We start from the raw sequence: 18,684 nt of genomic DNA, 5'->3' as shown, positions 1-18,684 counted from the left end.
ACATATCATTTGCTTCTGAATTGTTGAAATTACGTTTAAGGTCAAATTATTTCAGGGTGCAAAGAGGTTTTTCATACAGGTTAGGGGCATTCCAATAAAGAAGCCCTTTATGCTCCTCCCTTTTGAATGTTTTTATGGCAGAGATTAGATACATTCTTGGCGACTACATTTTTGCACTTTTTGGCTGAGGCTGTTGGTAAATTGATGACTTATTTCTCCGTTGGGTCAGGTGATGACCTCATCATGTTTTTTTTTCTGGTCATAATCTCTGTGGTACAGGAAGATAAGAATAGGGATGTACAGTTCATTTTAACATTTGTTAATACTGCCCAATTAGTCCGTAAATGTGTGTTGGATGCCTGGGCATTGGTAGAAGCAGACTCCGTCTTGTCTAAAGTTTTCCATTCTCCCCCCTCTTTTGTCTATAAAAAAGGTAGGACTTTAAGATACTCTGGTTAAAACTGATAAAAAGAGTAGTTCAAAGTACTACATCCTTTCCAATGAGAGTGGGCACTTTTCCCTGACTTTATTGCCAGAATCAGTGGTGCTTATCACCACTGACGAATCAGTTTTTTTGAGCAATGTCAGCATTTTTGAGGTCGAAATCGTAATTCGTGATCGGCCATGATCACAAATGGTGATTTCAAATGTGCTCATAACCAGGACTTAAAGGCACTCATAATTCCGAATTACGAGCCGTGATTTTGAGTCGACTCATAACCAAGTCAAGCAAATTATGTTGTTGGGCCCATCACAGAGCCCCCAGCAGAGGCCTTAGCAACCAGTCAGAAGAGGGGAGCTTGTGCCCTTCCCTGACCTATATAAAATACCAATTCACCACATTTTATTGTTAAAAACAACACATATTTTACTATTTGATTTACTGTTATACAGTTTAAGTTTGTACTGTGTAGGATGTGTACCAGGGGCAGAGGCAGAGTCAGGAGGGGCAGTGCCATCGCCGCTAGCTCTCTGGCTTGTCTGCCACCAGCCAGTGGGCCCTCAGCTGTGGGGGAGGGAGCTGAGAGGTGTGATGTAGAGGCGTAATGCTTTGCGCCCATCTCTGGCAAATAGGGTGTGGAGGGTGTGGAACTGGAGGAGGAGGATGTTGTGCTTGGCCAAGCACAACTGGACTTTGAGGCTGAGGAGGGGTCCAAGGCAGAAGATATTGGGGCGGAAAAGGTGGTGGAGTCTGAGGACCTGGTTGAGGATAAGTGGCATGACCCTGCTTATGTACCTGACATCTCTGAAGGCAGCTCGGAGGTGGAGGCACTGGCAGCGGAGGAAAGACGTGAGAGGGTGGGGCTGCGCAGCTTGGGAGCCAAGGGCAGGGCAAGGGAGTGGAAGACAGCAGCCACAGCCCCCGCTTTAGCCACCACCATGAACATCCAACGCCAAACCAGAGGGAGACACGCACCCCCTTCAAGCAGTAAGGGTGTGTTCACTTCACCAATCTGGAAATTTTTCCACTCTTGATGAGTGCTTTGCAGTTTGCAACAAATGCAAATCCCCCTTCAGCAGAGGTCGCAATCTTGCCAAGTTGGGAAGTGGAGGTTTCCAGACCCACTGCACAGCCATCACATTAGGTAGTATAATGAGTTCAAGAGGCTGTAGGAGGCTGATCAGAGCAGGAGAACCAGTTTGCAGCCTTCTGGAGCAGCCAGAAGCGGGACAAGGTCCTTCAGCACCCAAGGCTGAAACAGCAAAGTGCGCCCCTCCATCCCTCCCGCCCCAGCCTTCACACACTGATTGCTATTAGACTAAGAGGTGCCCCAGGGCCCCCAACCTCCCCAACACCTTGATCTCTAGTTATCTGGCTTGCAGTCACAGTCATGTATCCCCTTTTCTTATTTCTTTCTGCTTCAAACACAATTGGGAATGACAGCTGAATGAATTGTGCGCCCCCTCCACAGCCTCTGCCTCGGCCCGGCCCTGGGAGCAGCAGCAGCATCTCGTCCTCCTGCATTGGAGATGGCGCGTAAATGCACTGATCCCTCCAGTGCTCCCTCCAGAGCTCCCTCAGAAATTAACGCTGGTGAGGGCAGCCAGTCCTCAACTGCCTTCTCAGTGCCCTCCTCAGCACTCACTACAGCTTACCGTTCAGGGCAGCGGCAGACAGTGCTGAGCAACATCTTTCCGGGTGCTACCAAGGCTTTGCCTCCCAGCCACAGGCTCATCCAGAAGCTGAATGGGATGCTTTCGAGGGCCATGTGCTCCCAGCTCCTGCCATACTCCTTTGTGCAGGAGGGGAGTGACATGTGTGCGCTCCTGCAGTATGTGATCCCAGAATGGCATATTCCCAGCTGCCATTAATTCTCCTGGATGGTGATCCCAGCACTGCACCAGTTTGTGGTCCAGAACGTGACCCGTGCACTCGATCACCCTTTGGGCGGGTCCACCTGACCATGGACTCTTGGAGCAGTCGCTTTGGACAGGATCGCTGGGTCACCTTGGTGGAAGGGGATGGGCCCTCAGCAGCAGCAACTTGCACAGCAGCAGCCCAGTTGGTGGTGCCACTCCAGGTGGTCAGAGGAGAGGCAGCAGCCTCCTCTGATTCCATTTCATCTAGCAGCATGGGCAACTCCACAAGCATGGCCACCTTAGCAACAGCAGTGTAAAGCACAGCCACTAGTGCCAAGCATTGCTAGAATTGGTGACCCTGGGGAGCGAGAGGCTGATGGTCAGAAATGTCCTGGCTGCCCTCCAGGAGCAGAAGAAGACATAGCTGACCCCAGAGGCCTTAGAGTCGGGAGTGTGGTGTCTGACAATGGGGCAAACCTGCTGTCCACCCTCCACAGGGGAGATTTTGCCCACATCCCCTGTCTGGCCCGTGTCCTTAATCTGGTGGTACAGAGGTTCCTGTACACCTACCCGGAGATGCACAATCTGCAGCAAGCAGCACAGAAAATTGTTTCCCATTTCCGCCGCTCCCCCACTGCCTCAGCCGACCTGCAGCAGTACGAGGGCTTGTCATCACATCAGCTCCTGATGGATTTTCCAACTCGCTAGAACTCCATCCTGGCGATGTAGGAGCAGCTGTACCAGCATAGGAGGGCTGTTCCGCGCTACATCATTGATGAGACTGTAGATAGCTGCACAAGTCTCAAGGTCATTCCTGCTGTTGATTGGGGACAGATGCAGCAGGTGTGTCTAGTTTTGGCTTCCTTCCTGCAGGGAACTAACATGTGAGCCGAGAGCGGGCATCCATCTGCGAGTGTGTGCCGATGGTTTGCCTGCTGGAAAGGGCACTGTTCAATCTGCTGGAACAAGGAGAGGCAGCCCTAGCACAGCAGGAACTGCAGGCAGCTGCACAGTCCACCTCTCAGGAGGAGGAGGACTTTCAGGTTGTGGAGGAGGAGTTGAAGGTCCCTGACCTTGCTGCAGAGGGGAAATGGCCGAGCGCCGCTGTAGTGGTACATGGTTGGGGAAGAGACGACAACACTCAGTGTAAGCAGGCAGAAGAAAACAGGAGTGTCATCTCGGGGTTGGATGACATAGATGTGGCTGCTGTGGTGCACCTCTTCCCAATGACAGCTCACATAGTCTGCGCAGGGACCCTCGGGTGATCCAGATGCAGGACAGGGAGGACATCTAAGTCACTATGATCCTCGACCCACGGCTGAAGGGGAAGCTGGGGGAGTTCCTTCGGACCTCTGAGACAGAGTGTCAAACAAGGGAGTTGCCGGAGGCCCTTGCTCGGAGACTGGAGGAGGCCCTTCACCCCCGTCCCTGTCCATGCAACCCAGCAGGTGCCTGAGGCCCATGGCATCAGAAGCAGCAGGTGCCCAGGAGAGCTGCTGGGTCTCACTCGGAAACTCTACCATGTGGAGCTGCCTGAGTAGCCAGCAGCCTCCTCCAGTCAACACTAGCAGCTGACCCGCATGGTGTCTGACTACATGGGGTCTTTCAGTGGCTTTGACACCATGAGCCCTGAAGATGCCATAGAGTAATGGGTCAAGAGGCTGGACATCTGGAGGGAGCTTGCCAAGTATGCCTTGGGAGTCCTATCCTGCCCATCTTTTACGGTGCTCTCTGGGAGATGCTTCAGTTCAACCGGTGATGTGGTCACAGAGAGGAGGACCTGAAGTGGCTAGGATCCCTGCCTCTACTTCACTCAAGCCTACCTTGCTGTTACCAGGAGTTTTATCTTTGTGTTTTATAATCTCTCTGGGTTTTTAGCTAAAAAAATGGCGTTTACGAAAAAAAATATTTGGGGGTGTGTGGGTTAAAAACTGTGTAGACCGAGTTGTGTGGAGGCCCTAACTGCAGCTGCATGACTATTGCCTGGAATCTCCTGTGTTATTGTTGGTTTTTCCATGCTGTGCTCCCACTGCCAGGGCTCACGGCCTATGCTGCTGCCATACGCTACTCCTTCTGCAGCTGATACTTTTGTATTTTACTCCTGCTGTCTGTGTTCCCACCATCAGAGCCCATGGCCTACTATGCTGCCACACCCTACTGTTGTTGCTATTGTGTTAAAAAATAGCTCTGATGGTTGTTGAAAAAACAAATAAAAAAAAATTGGAGGTGTATTGAGGCTGGGGTATGAGGCTACCCATTCTGGTAAAAGCAGCAGATTTCTGGCAGCACTACAGGACAATTACTTGACTCAAATGGTAACGGAACCAACTAGGGGGCATGCGTTACTGGATCTGATCATTTCGAATAGACCAGATAATGTATCAAATGTGCAGGTTCAAGAACATTTGGGAAATAGTGATCACAACATGATAACGTTTGATCTGGTGACTGATAGGCCACGGGGCAGCGGGACCACTAAAACTATGAATTTTAGAAAAGCAAAGTTCAATCAAATTAGGCAGGCACTAAGTTTGGTGAACTGGGATAATGTACTACAAGGGGAGGACACTGAAGGGAAATGGCAAGCTTTTAAACGTATTCTCAATCAATATTGTAGTATGTATATCCCATATGGAAACAAAATGTCTAGGAATAAAAAAAGGCCTCTATGGATGAATAGAAAGGTTATAGATAAAATGAAGAGGAAAAAGAATGCCTATAAGGTCCTAAAACAGGAGGGGTCCGAGGCTGCACTCAGCAATTACAAGGAGTGCAATAAAAATTGTAAAAAAGAAATTAGGCTAGCAAAGATCGAAGCTGAAAATCAAATCGCTAGGGATATCAAATCTAACCCAAAAAAGTTTTACAAGTACATCAACTCTAAAAAAAGAAAGGTTGACTGTATAGGACTCCTAAAGGATGAAGGTGGAAACTCAATGGTGGATGACCAAGGTAAGGCAGAGTTATTAAATGCTTTCTTTGCTTCTGTCTTTACAAAGGAAACAGCACTGTTGCAAATTACAGAGGCGGAAGAGTCTCAATCTTCTAACTGTAATATTAAATACTTAACGCAGGAAGAAGTAAAGGCAAGACTAAATAAATTAAAAATAGACAAGGCACCTGGCCCGGATGGCATGCATCCTCGGGTCCTAAGGGAATTAAGTTCAGTTATAGATAAACCCCTTTATCTTATCTTTTGTGACTCTCTTGCAACTGGCAGAGTCCCAGTGGATTGGCGTACAGCCCACGTTTTCCCATTATTTAAGAAGGGCAAAAAATCAGATCCAGGAAATTATAGACCTGTAAGCTTAACATCAGTTGTATGCAAACTATTTGAGGGGTTACTAAGAGATACTATACATGACTTCATAGTAGAAAATAATCTTATTTCTCAGCATCAACATGGGTTTACTAAAGACAGGTCCTGTTTGACTAACATGCTCAGCTTTTATGAGGTAGTGAATGCTAATATGGATATTGGGAATGCTGTAGATGTGATATACTTAGACTTTGCTAAGGCATTCGACACTGTTCCCCACAAAAGTCTGGTGCAAAAGATGAGGATGCAAGGACTGGGGAAGAGTCTGTGTGCTTGGATAGGGAACTGGCTAATGGACAGAAAACAAAGAGTTGTGGTCAATGGATCATACTCAAAATGGGAGACTGTTAGCAGTGGGGTCCCACAGGGGTCTGTACTGGGTCCAGTGCTCTTCAATTTATTTATTAATGACCTAGTGGATACAGTAGTGAGCAATGTTGCTATTTTTGCAGATGATACAAAATTGTGCAGAATCATCAACTCTAAGGAAGATAGTGTTATATTGCAACAGGATCTGGATAGGATGGCTATATGGGCACATACATGGCAGATGAAATTCAATGTTGACAAATGTAAAGTCATGCATTTTGGTCGTACCAATGGTCTAACACCATACAAAATAAATGGGATACAGTTGGGGACATCAAACTTGGAGAAGGACTTAGGAGTACTCATCGACAACAAGTTAAATAATCGTACTCAATGCCAAGCCGCTGCAGCTAAAGCTAACAAAATTTTGGGATGCATTAAAAGGGAAATAAAAACTCGAGATGCTAGCATAATATTGCCCCTGTTTAACTCTCTAGTAAGGCCACATCTGGAATATGGAATTCAGTTCTGGGCACCACATTACAAAAAAGATATTGCAGTTTTAGAGCAGGTGCAGAGACGAGCAACAAAATTGATACGTGGGATGGAAGGTCTCACTTACCAAGAAAGGTTAGATAAACTGGGTTTATTTAGTCTAGAGAAAAGACGCCTTAGAGGAGATCTAATTAACATGTATAAATACATCAGAGGGCAATATAATAGCTTGGCGGATGAGCTTTTTGTCCCTAGGCCTTCTCAAAGGACTAGAGGACATGATCTGCGCATGGAGGAAAAACGTTTTAGCCATTTATTTAGGAAAGGGTTCTTTACAGTAAGAGTGATTAAGATGTGGAATGCATTGCCACAGGAAGTCGTTATGGCAAACTCTATACCTGCATTTAAAGGGGGCTTAGATGCTTTCCTTGCGTTGAATGACATCCATGGCTACAATTACTAGGTAATGCCAATGATGTTGATCCAGGGATTTTATCTGATTGCCATCTGGAGTCGGGAAGGAATTTTTACCTTGTAAGGGTTTTTTCGCCTTCCTCTGGATCAACAGGGATATGTGAGGGAGCAGGCTGGAGTTGTACTTTGTACTGGTTGAACTCGATGGACGTATGTCTTTTTTCAACCAAAGTAACTATGTAACTATGTAACTATGTGTCTGGGTTGAAAAATGTGCAGTCCAAGTTGTGGGGAGGCCCAAATTGCGGCTGCAGGACTTCTTTCCAGAACCTCATGGTGTTATTGTTTTAGTTTATTCATGCTGTGCTACCACCGTCAGGGCTCACAGTTTCCAGCGGGTTGGAAGGTGACAAGAAGGATGACATTGGGTCATGCTCAGGCATCGCTAAAGGTTGCCATCATTGCTGGGCCACTGTACATACTGTACACACTTTGGTCTGCTGCACAACTCTTAGCCAGTCATGTCACAGATGAGTTTAGACCAGTGTGACAATAAGTGTCATTCTCTGTACAACATACAGTATGGTATTTGATTCAATCCAGGTGTTTGTATTGAATCTAACAGAACTTTGAATTTTCTGTAATGCTTTAATATGTGCAACTGCCAGCAGGTGGTGTACATACACCATTATAACTCTTTCCAGGCCAGTTTTCAGCGTGGATGAGGCTGAGTCGTCCATACCGTTTGTAGCAAGTTTTTTTTTATAAACGAGTCAGCCTCTTCCCTACCACCAGGTAGATTAACAGAAGAGCTCTACATGGAACAACCAAAAGGATTTGTGGACTCACAAAAGCCACGTCTAGTATGCAAACTTCAGAGAGCAATCTACGGTCTAAAGCAAAGAGCTAGAGCATGGGACATGAAAATCAATGATGTGCTCATAAAAGATAACATTCAAAGGAGTAAAACAGACCTCTGTCTGTATACAAAGAAGCAGAACGGCAGATATACAGTATTGTAGTACTAATATAAGTGGATGAGCTGCTAGTATGTTACGAGCTAGAGGGGGATAATTCCAGAGTCTTAAAAATTCTGAATAAGAACTTTGTCTCCCCCCCCCTACCGCCAACACTCCCCACTCCCCTTCATCATTAAATACATATCGAGTCAGTAAAAAGAATAATTTTTAAAAGAGACCTTATAGTTTTTGAGAAAATTGGTTTTAAATATGCAAAAATAAATGTTTTTTTAAACTCAGAAGAATGACAGTTTAAAAACTATGGGCCATATGCAATTCACTTTTTCACCTGAGTTTTCTCCCAGGTGATATTTTCGCAACTAGTAAATAAAATGCTTTTTAATCCACCAGAAAGCAAACAAATACTCAAAATAATTATGACTTTTTCACCAACTTTTTGGTACTTATTCCATTGCAAAGTGTTAAAAGGTTATGTTAAATAGAAAATGAAAAAAAATATCTCCTAGGAGAAAACTTAGGAGAAAATTAATTACATATAGTTCTCATGTTTCTTTGCATATGTAAAATTGATTTTGTCAAAATCTACAAGGTCTTTTTGAAAAATTATTAACATATGTGACAATTTTGGTGACAATTGTGGGGTTTTGCTATTAGCCGCTAAAGTCGGCAAAAAAGTAAGCAAAAATTATGCAAAACTTTACGTGAAATTATGAATGAAAACAATTACAGGTGAAATTAATCATGATTTTCCCCCAAATTTTGCATTATGATTTTGCATCGTAATTGCGAATTTCAATGCAAAATGACATCTATGCAACATTTCTGCTCATCAGTGAAAATCCAGAAACAAGCATGCAGCTAATCTCGTCAGATCTGACAATAGTGTCAGAAACACCTGATCTGCTGCATGCTTGTTCAGGGGCTATGGCTAAAAGTATTAGAGGCAGAAAATCAGCAGGATAGCCAGGCAACTGGTATTGCTTAAATAGAAATAAATATGGCAGCCTCCATATCCCTCTCGTTTCAGCTTCCCTTTAACAGGTCTCTCTCTCCTTTAAAGTTGTGCCCACCCTGGAGGGGGCATGTTTATGTTAATATTTAACCCTCCTGGCGGTTTGCAAAAAAATCGCCAGGGGGCAGCAAATCTTTTTTTTTAAATTTTTTTTTTTTTTTTTCATGTAGCGAGACAAAGTCTCGCTACATGATAGCCGCTGCTCAGCGGCATCCCCCCAGCCCCTCCGATCGCCGCCGGCGATCGGAGATCCGGAGATCCCGTTCAAAGAACGGGATCTCCTGGAGGGCTTCCCCCGTCGCCATGGCGACGGGCGGGATGACGTCACCGACGTCATCGACGTCGTGACGTCAGAGGGGACTCCGATCTGCCCCATAGCGCTGCCTGGCACTGATTGGCCAGGCAGCGCACGGGGTCTGGGGGGGGGGGGCGCCCGCGGCGAGAGGAATTGCGGCGGATCGGCGGGTAGCGGCGGCGATCGGGCACTGCACGCAGCTAGCAAAGTGCTAGCTGCGTGCAGCAAAAAAAAAATTATGCAAATCGGCCCAGCGGGGCCTGAGCGGTGCCTTCCGGCGGCATAGCCCGAACTCAGTTCGGGCTTACCGCCAGGAAGGTTAAGATATATAATGGTTGCACTAATAGCGCGTGTTGGCACGGCACTTGGCAATGGTCTGTGTGCCGAAATGTTGTGCGTTTTTTTGTTATGATACTTCAATAAATCAGGCTATAATTACTAAATCCAGGAGGAGACCCTTTTCTGAAGAGGTCACTAGTGATCAGCCAGCCCACCAAGATGCCAGCACCGCAGCGCTATGGTAATGAATGGTGGCACAGACTTTTAGGGCACACTGCTGGGCAGTATGGGCACATAAGTAAATAACAATTGGGGCACACTAAAAAAAGATTCAGGCCCCGTTCACATTACAAACGCGGATGGCCATGCGTGAGGAACGCAAAGCATGCGAACGCACACCATCCGCGTTTGGGTGCGTTGCACAGGTCCGGAACGCATGCAGTGTGAACATCAGACAGTGCACTCTAATCACTGTCTGTCGTGCGTGTCGGCTTCATGCACGTGTTTCCAAAACGCGGCTGGAAACGCATGCAGTGTGAACGGGGCCTCAGGGCACAAGCCCCGAGGGCTCTGTTCCACTACTGCGATTGAGCTCCTATACTGAGTATAGGATCTCAATCACACGGAAAGTGCTACAGTATGGCGATTGCACAGTAGAGAAAATCTCGCTGCAATCAGATCCCATTAATGGAAACAGTCATTGCTGTTTCCATTGGTCTAACTGTCCCCTGCATTTTGTGATTTGTTAACAATTGGAATTGGATTGCAAAACACAATAAAGTGGAAAAAAAACCCTGAATCTATTGTTCAAATTAGGTGTCTGGTTCCCGTTCAACAGTTTAAGTGGCCAAAGTGTTTACTTTCTCTAATGAACCCAGGAAGATATAGCACCAGTGGTTGCCAATAATTGTCTACCTAATTGCGCAACCGTTTTCCAAGCGAACCAGTTCAAGGATAGGGTGTCCCTCCTGCAGCACACCTGGTTTGTGGACCTTGAGTAGATGGTTAAAAAGAGGGCTTATAGGAAGTTCATAGTCTTCACAGTGCATGGTAATGTCCATTGCAAATCAGTACATGGTAATAGCTGATGGATCACCGCCAATTCTCCCTTTAATAATTGATAAATCTCCTCCTTTTCTATGTGATGCAGAACTAATTATAACCACCATGGCCGGATTTCTGCACAGGCCCCCTAGGCCAGTGCCGAGGGCGCCAGAAGTGATGGGGCGACTGGCTACCAACGCTGTAATCCCTTAACATCATTAGTGGATCAAAGCGGCTGCTGCCCACATATGACTTGCCTGCTGACTTGTAACTGTGCATGCTGAGAATGCTGGGAAGAAAAGGACATTGGGTGGATGTGAATGGCAGCGCCGTGGGCAGGACTGCAAACCACTGTAGTTACAGAGCAGAGAGAAGACAGATAAGAAATGTATTACCTGCAGGCTGAATACTTCCTACTGTCGCCTCTCTTCCCCGACTCCCTCCTCCCCCCGCAGCCTCCCAGCATGTGCTCTTTACTCTCTGCCATCTCCTCTACACTGCACGTGGTGTGTTTGTGGCATATGCGAAATTTTGAATCAAAATTCGCAATTACACAGCATAATCGTAATGCGAAGTTTCAGGGAAAATCGTAATTAATTTCATGTGTAATCGTAATATTTCATAATTTTGCATAATTTTTTGCATCATTTTTGGCCCCCATACAAGCTAGTGCTACCAAAATTTCTACTTATGTTAAGGAGAATAGTGGGTTCAAGTCAAAAAAAGGAATTTTCAAAAAGACTTTGTAGTTTTTGAGAAAATGAATTTTAAAAATTCAAAGAAAATGATTTTTGAATTGTCATTTTTCTGAGTTTAAAAACACGACAGCTCAGGAGCACCACAAAAACCAAGAATGGTGTGCCTGGTCCTCACCCCTGTACCTAGGGGTCAAACAATAAGAATCCCCAAAGGAGCGGCACCACACAGGGTATAAATAGCTCAGTGGATATTTATTTCAGCATCTAACAATAAAAAGGGCAACGACAGCCCGCTGTTTCGACCTGTGACTTGATAAAGGCCTCACAGGCCGAAACAGAGGGCTGTTGTTGCCCTTTTTATTGCTAAATGCTGCAATAAATATCCAGTTTAAAAAACATTTTTTCTTTGCATTTTGAAAATCGATTTTCTCAAAAACTATAAGGTCTTTTTGGAAAATTCTTTTTTTGACTATTGACTATTCTTCTTAACACTATGTATCAATTTTGGTGTCAGTAGCATGTATGGGGGCTTTGCTATTCAATACCAAAGTCGGCACAAAATTATGCAAAAATTATGCGAAATTACAAATATCTATATGAAATCAATTCAATGTACAAATCATAATTACTTATAGGCGAAATTTGCATAATCGTAATTAGCTGATTACGATCATCACTAGTTTGTGAGTACATGTTTGTAGGTACATCTGGCCTAGGGCAGAAAACAGTATAAATCAGGCCCTGATAACCACTGGCCACCAACAGCCAAAGCTCCATGGAATGACCTACCATGTCCATTACTCAGGTCAAAAAGAGCTGGCACAACTGGTCGGCCGCTAAATTCCTCAGCATGGTTGACAAGAGCCTCTTTTATTGTCTCATGGCCACACAGGACAACCATCTCCTGTGCCCCAATCTGCACGCTGTATATTGGACCATATTTCTCAGCAAGCTGCATAATAAAAGAAAAAAATAATTAGACATTGTGTAAAGCACTCTCGCTCCATACATATATGCAGATAGTTGAATAAAGTGAACATTCTGTCATACTTTTTCACCTATACAGCCTGAGTGTGGTGGGTAACTTCTGTTTGCTGGGACACTGTGAATGTCTTCAAATGTCTCAAAGCCCCAGTACAGGATTTTCTAATATATTTTTTTTTTCATCTCTTCCAAACATTTGATGCTACCCATCAAACCAACCCACACATACATACACACTCACCCCAACACCACCAGATAATTAACTGCCAGTTGTCATCAACTTTGGGAGTCAAGTTCACCCCTTGCACCGGCCAGTAGTCAGTAGGTGCCTTTCGGGCACCTCCAGTGTCTGCTTGGTCAACCAATTAACACTGGTGAGATCACAAGTGTCAGGTGGGCAACATCCCTTCCACAACCATTACCTCTACATGCCGCAACTATGAACGTGAACAGGTAGGACACATAAGGAGAAGGGCCCTGCCCGAAGGCTTACAATCTAGAGGATAATGGATTGATATTCTGGTGACAATGTGTATTTTACCCACGTTTGCCATCGGAATCAGTTGAAAAGGGCGCCTGAGCCATCTGCAGGGCCGGATTTATCATAAGGCACTGTAGGCACGTGTCTACAGGCGCCTGATGTTGGAAAGGTGACTCACTTCCCTCCCCAAGTGTCTCCCTCCCTCCTTCCCTATGCAGCATCCTGAACAGAGTGTAAATGAGAGGTTATCACCCTGCTCTTGGCATTCCACTGACGAGATCTCCCTTCAGTCATGTGCACTACTGGTTACTCAGTACTGAGAGTTACTTTGGCCACCTAATACTATGGGACATCTGTAGCTATGGCAGGCAAGGGAACTAAGTGTGACGTGACAGCTGGGACAGCCAGCACATTTGTGGTGTGGTTCGGCGGGAGTTTGTAGGCTCATGGAGGGTGAAGTCTACGTTGCCAGGAAATCTGTGCCTATAGGCTCTTGTGATGTAAATCCGGGCCTGGCCATCTGTATAAAAAGGGCACCTCCATAACATTTCTATGTTATTTCTGCATATTTCGGCTACAAGGTGATGAAAAGGGCGCCCAAGTTTTAGTTTCAGCTACAAGGTTTTAAATTCGGCTACAAAAGGCAAAAGGGTGCCCACACAAAGGGCTTGATTCACTAAACTGTGATAACTCAAATATCACACCTTATCAAAGATATCACACTTTATCAAAGTTAACACGCCTTCTCAGAGTAGCATAGCGAATGCTACGAACGTATGCCTGCTAATTGGCAATGTCACTCGTCCTGCCCTGGGCCCGTGCGGCTTCATAGCACTCGCTATGCTGCTCTGATAAGGCGTGTTAACTTAGATAAAGTTTGATATCTTTGATAAGGTGTGATATCTGAGTTATCATGGTTTAGTGAATCAAGCCCAATATGTGTATATGGGGACAGCAGAAAGCAATGCTATATATACAGTGCATTCATACCCCTGGCAAATTTTTACTTAAAGTTGCTTTTATTCAACCAGTAAGTACTTTTTTTTTAAAGAGAAATGACATAGGTGTCTCTCTAAAGATAATAAGACGATGTACAAGAGGCATTATTGAAGAAAAAAATAAACATTTCTCAGCTTTCATTTACATTTGAGCAAAACGTGTTTTTCCAAAATTATTCACACCCTTCACAAATTGTCACAGTCTATGGGAAAATCCAAAGTTCTATACCATTCCAAATAGTCTGAGCTGTTCTAAAGCATCCTAATTACTCTGATTAATTGGGAACAGCTGTTTTAATCAATGATTGAAACTAGAATGTCTGTACAGCGCTCACTCCCCGTAGTCATTCATAAAGTTATTTTCCACAAACTTCCACTGTTTGCAACTGTCTCCAGTCTCTGGTAGAAATAAACACCCTCAGCAGTGTTCAAAGGCTGATTTGTCACCGATCAGCTAAACGCGTATTTCAGATGGACTTCACTTCTGTTCTCCTCCCTCTAGTATCACGGACCTGGCTCCACTTGTTCCTCAAAAACATATAGTATAACATAGCGTAAAACTGTAACTTCAAATCTGCCAATTTTTCACATATGCAAAAGTGAGTGCCCGTGCCATAGCCTCCGATTATATAGGAGAAATTCCTGCTCACCAGATATGTATGCTGACCTATCATGGACGAGCAAATAATCGCATAGTTGTCACAACTCCGGTTCTTCCACCAGCAGGTCTCCACCAGTAATGGCACCTCGCCTCAAATGGTACCTCAGATGGGAGAAAATGCAATGCACATAGCATGAACCTGTCACACCTCTCTGTTCCTTTCTCACAACACTAGTGCAAAAGTGAGTACACCCCTTACACAGTGCACACCCTCCACGTTGTGTGCCCGTGCTTAGGCTTCCACCAGACCATACGAAGAACCCCTAACCGCTCACCAGATTAAACTGCTAACCTCTCAAGGACCAGCTATCAGTGCTTATGGTGTCACAGAAGGGGTCTTTGCCAGAAAGGTCAGTCTGTACCTGCAGGACTAATGCACAGCTCCCATTGTGTAATACTGTTTTATCATCCAATAAAAGCTTACAATTCCACTCACATTTCATAGAAAATTGTATGCGCATATATAAAAATCTCCTGGACGGCCTCACCGCCGATCTGATAGCATCTTTCTGTCTGCCACTTGAGGCCACGCCCTACCGGTTTCGTCAGAGTGACTCATCAGGGGCTTGCTGGCCAGCGGCAGACTTAGACGCTATAAGCAACTTTGGGCTCTATTCATAAAACATTTGCGGTAAAAAAAAAATCTTGGAGGGAAAATACCGCATCTGTATTTTAGACTTTTGTGTGCTAATTCATAAAAAAGTTTACACTTGCGATAATATGTCGGGGAATTCCCGCACTAAACAGGCGGTACTAGCTGAATTGATACATTTCCTCTGTGCAGAGACAGAGTTAGTATAAAGGAGGCATCCCTTTACATGTGCATTTTTTTTTATTGCCTCTCCTTGCCCTGAATCTGCGCTGAATCTGTCTAATAGTCTTTCTAAACAATCTGCTTAAAGTGAACCTCCGGACTAAAAATCGACTCAGCAGCACTGAAAAGGCCTGGTATTTCTTTAACAGTATCACAGCATCAGAACTTTGTTTCTCTTATCCAAGCCTCATTTTTAGCTGCACAGAAGAAAACTGCCCGGGCTTTTTTCCCCTGATGCTGTGCAAAGCATGATGGGATTTCTGATGTTGTAGCTCTCATTCTGCTGTTTTGGTGCAATTTTTTTTTTTGACATTTTGAATTTGACATTTGAAGCCTAGCGTGTGCAGCTGGGAGGGGTAATCAGGACACAGGACAGTTGGAACTGTGTCTCCTGCTCCTTGTCACCTCCTTTCAACCAAAAAGATGGCTGCCCCCATGACAAAGATGGCAGCCCCCATGAATCACAAACATTTGCCTGTTCTTTTAAAACAGGGTGGGTGAAAAATTATATTACCTATCTATTCTAATTAACATAAGTAATGTAACTTAATGACAGTATGTTTGTTTAGGCTGAAGTTCCCCTTTAATTGCTGCAGCTTAGAAGAACTTCAAGAAATGTTACACATGCAGGCTTTCTGATGTGAAATTTATCTGAAAACAGGTACCCAAGGGGTTAAAAAACACAGCCTTGGTATTCTGGGATGCCTTTTTTGTTCTGCTCTCACTGCAGCTGCCTGGGAGGTATGTACACATTAGCTTGCCTCTTATCTTGCCTGTTATCACTGGCTTATCTCCTTTTCTAAACAGTCCGTGTTATCCGTTCCCATTCCGCTTGCTCTAATCTTTATGAATCAACCTTCAGTAAGGGCCCTTTTCCACCTGCAGTCGCTAGCGTTCACGCTGAACGCTAGCGATTGCTGAATCGCAAAACCGGCGATTCCCCGACGTTTTGCGGCCGCGATTTTGCTATGCTATGCACTGCATAGCAAAATTGCGGCAAATATCGCTCTGCCGCGCGTTCGCGTTTGGGTAAAAAACGAATCGCGGTAGTGGAAATGACCTACTACGATTCCTATGTTAAAAAGCAAACCGTAGCGATTGTAAAATCGCTAGCGGTTTGCGACTTTGCAATTCAGCCAGCGCAAACGCGCTGGTGGAAAAGGGCCCTATCATGTGTTGTGATAATCTCCGCCACAAGGCGGTAATTTCCCGCACTGCTCAGGAATTGTAGCTTTTCATGCAGTAACAGCTTTTATGAATGGACCCTTTGCTAAGTGGTCAGTAAAGTCAGCTGTTTTGAGCATTACCGCATGAGAGCGGCTCCTAGTCTCTCTGTGTTTCCCCTAACGGTTGCCTAGCAACTTCCTACCTACGCTATACTATCAGGCTGTCCCCTTCCTCCCAACATATGCGTACTGGCTAGTGATTTAAAGGATTTCAAAGTTCTCACGATGCATTCCCCGCAATGTGGGCATAATAGATGATTATTTGTGCAGCTTACTCCTCATCTTCCCCGCAATGTGGGCATAATAGATACATATTTATACGAATTGCTACTACTATGTGGGCAAAATAGATACTTGTTTATACGGAATAATATTTATCCTATTAACCCTTTTTATTCTCCATACCTTGCAGGATTACTAGTAGATGGATTTTAACCCAGATACGTGCCTCTACCTCCAGTACTAATAAATCTTCACTTTAGCCCAATCCACTATGGACCATAAATACCCCGCTAGGAATAAAGTTAAGTGTCATATCATATTCCCCACCCTAGTAATCAAAGGTGAGTGCCCCCTTCTTTACGTCCCATATTGGTTACTTATCACTCTGAAGTGTCTCTCTGAAGTGCCTGTGTATTCCTATTCCCTCTATATGAATCTAAGTGTACACTTGTCATGGGGCAGAGGCGGGTCCTCGATTTTTTTTTGGGGGGGGGGGGTGCTATGCAGGTGCTGGACCAATTTCTGGGATAGCTGGCAAAAAAATGGGCGTGGCTACAACTTGCGACGCGCAAAGCCTGCCACGGGAAAAAATGGGTGTGGCCATGACCGGATGAGGGCGGATAACTGTAATTTAAAGTGAACCTGAGGTGATAGTGATATGATATGGAGGCTACCATATTTATTTCCTTTTAAACAATACCAGTTGCCTGGCAGCCCTGCTGATCTATTTGGCTGCAGTGGTGTCTAACACCAGAAACAAGCATGCAGCTAATCTTGTCAGTTCTGACGATATTGTCAGAAACCCCTGACCTGCTGCATGCTTGTTCAGGGTCTATGGTTGAAAGAATTAGAGGCAGAGGATCAGCACGGCAGCCAGGCAACTGGTATTGCTTAAAAAGAGATAAATATGGCAGCCTTAATAATATTCTCACCTCGGGTTCCCTTTAAAAGTGCAACACAAAGACAGTGGGCCCAAGTTTTGGTGACCCTTTCCCTAGAAAATTCACATAATTGTGCAGGTTTTCGCAAGAAAATACACGTAATGTGAGCAGATTTGCCCAGAAAATACGTTCAATCATGTCAGCAGATTTGACTAAAAAACACGTTTATTGTGGCAGATTTGACCAGAAAACACGTGCAATCATGTGGCAGATTTGACTAGAAATACGTGCAATCATGTCAGCAGATTTGACTAGAAATACGTGCAATCATGTCAGCAGATTTGACTAGAAAATACGTGCAATCATATCAGCAGATTTGACTAGAAATCCGTGCAATCATGTCAGCAGATTTGACTAGAAATACGTGCAATCATGTCAGCAGATTTGCCTAGAAATACGTGCAATCATGTCAGCAGATTTGACAAAAAAAAAATGACAGAAAAACGTGACACGTGCCAAGTGCTGAGTGACAGTCAGACAGCAGAGGAGAAGACACTAGTGCACACTAACTGTCACACTGGCACTGCTCACAGCACAGCAGTTCTGTAGAAAGCTAACACAGTACTACTACGACTCTAGCAACTACTAGCACTGACTGCAGTACTACAGTACTAACTACACAATAACACAGTAATCCTATTCCCTAATCCCTAACCTAACCTATACCTAAGGCTAATAGCTGGCCAGCAGGCAGCAGCTGGCCTGGTCTGTGCACAGCACACACACAGACACATGGCAGCTGCCTGCAGCACACACTTTGACTGTCAGACAAAGACATCAAGCTAATTAATGATTTAACAACTGTGTAGTGATAGTGAAGGGGTTAATCACTGAACAGCTTATATCACTGACTATGTGCAGCCCTTGCTAGGCCAGCAGCACTGGAGCACACACTCTGACTGTCAGTCAATGAAATCAAACAAGCTAATTAACAATTTACAATAGTGTAGTTATAGTGAAGGGGTTAATTGCTGAACAGCTTTAGGTTTATAACTGTGTACAGCCCTTGCTAGGCTAGCAGCACTGGAGCATGTCTCTCAGTGAGCATTCCCAAGCTAGGACGATATGTCTCATCATGGCAACCCTCCTTATTATACAGGGGGGCTGGCCAGTGTTCCTTTCTGTGATTGGGTGCCAGGGCTTAGGCTGGGATCCCTCTATTTGGCTCAATGAGGTCAGGTGGGGCTGACCAGGGTTCCCCTCTGTGATTG

The 18,684-nt window shown here is 45.0% G+C and overlaps 1 protein-coding gene across 11 annotated transcripts in view; it reads right to left on the bottom strand.

The window, feature by feature from the left end:
• The window catches only part of LOC137570374 (cytochrome P450 2K6-like), a 131,927-nt gene that overhangs the window by 54,372 nt on the left and 58,871 nt on the right, over positions 1-18,684 (bottom strand). For 10 of the 11 annotated variants that reach the window (XM_068279038.1, XM_068279037.1, XM_068279043.1 and 7 more), the window contains one exon: positions 11,936-12,098. In XM_068279038.1, coding sequence (XP_068135139.1) covers positions 11,936-12,098 — 163 coding nt within the window. Of the gene's footprint in view, positions 1-11,935; positions 12,099-16,715; positions 16,744-18,684 lie in introns of those variants that run through there. The other variant, XM_068279048.1, reaches the window with a different exon arrangement.

The sequence above is a fragment of the Hyperolius riggenbachi genome, chromosome 4 (assembly GCF_040937935.1).
Source record: "Hyperolius riggenbachi isolate aHypRig1 chromosome 4, aHypRig1.pri, whole genome shotgun sequence".
Taxonomy (NCBI): domain Eukaryota; kingdom Metazoa; phylum Chordata; class Amphibia; order Anura; family Hyperoliidae; genus Hyperolius; species Hyperolius riggenbachi.
This window is presented reverse-complemented; position numbering and strand designations above follow the sequence as displayed.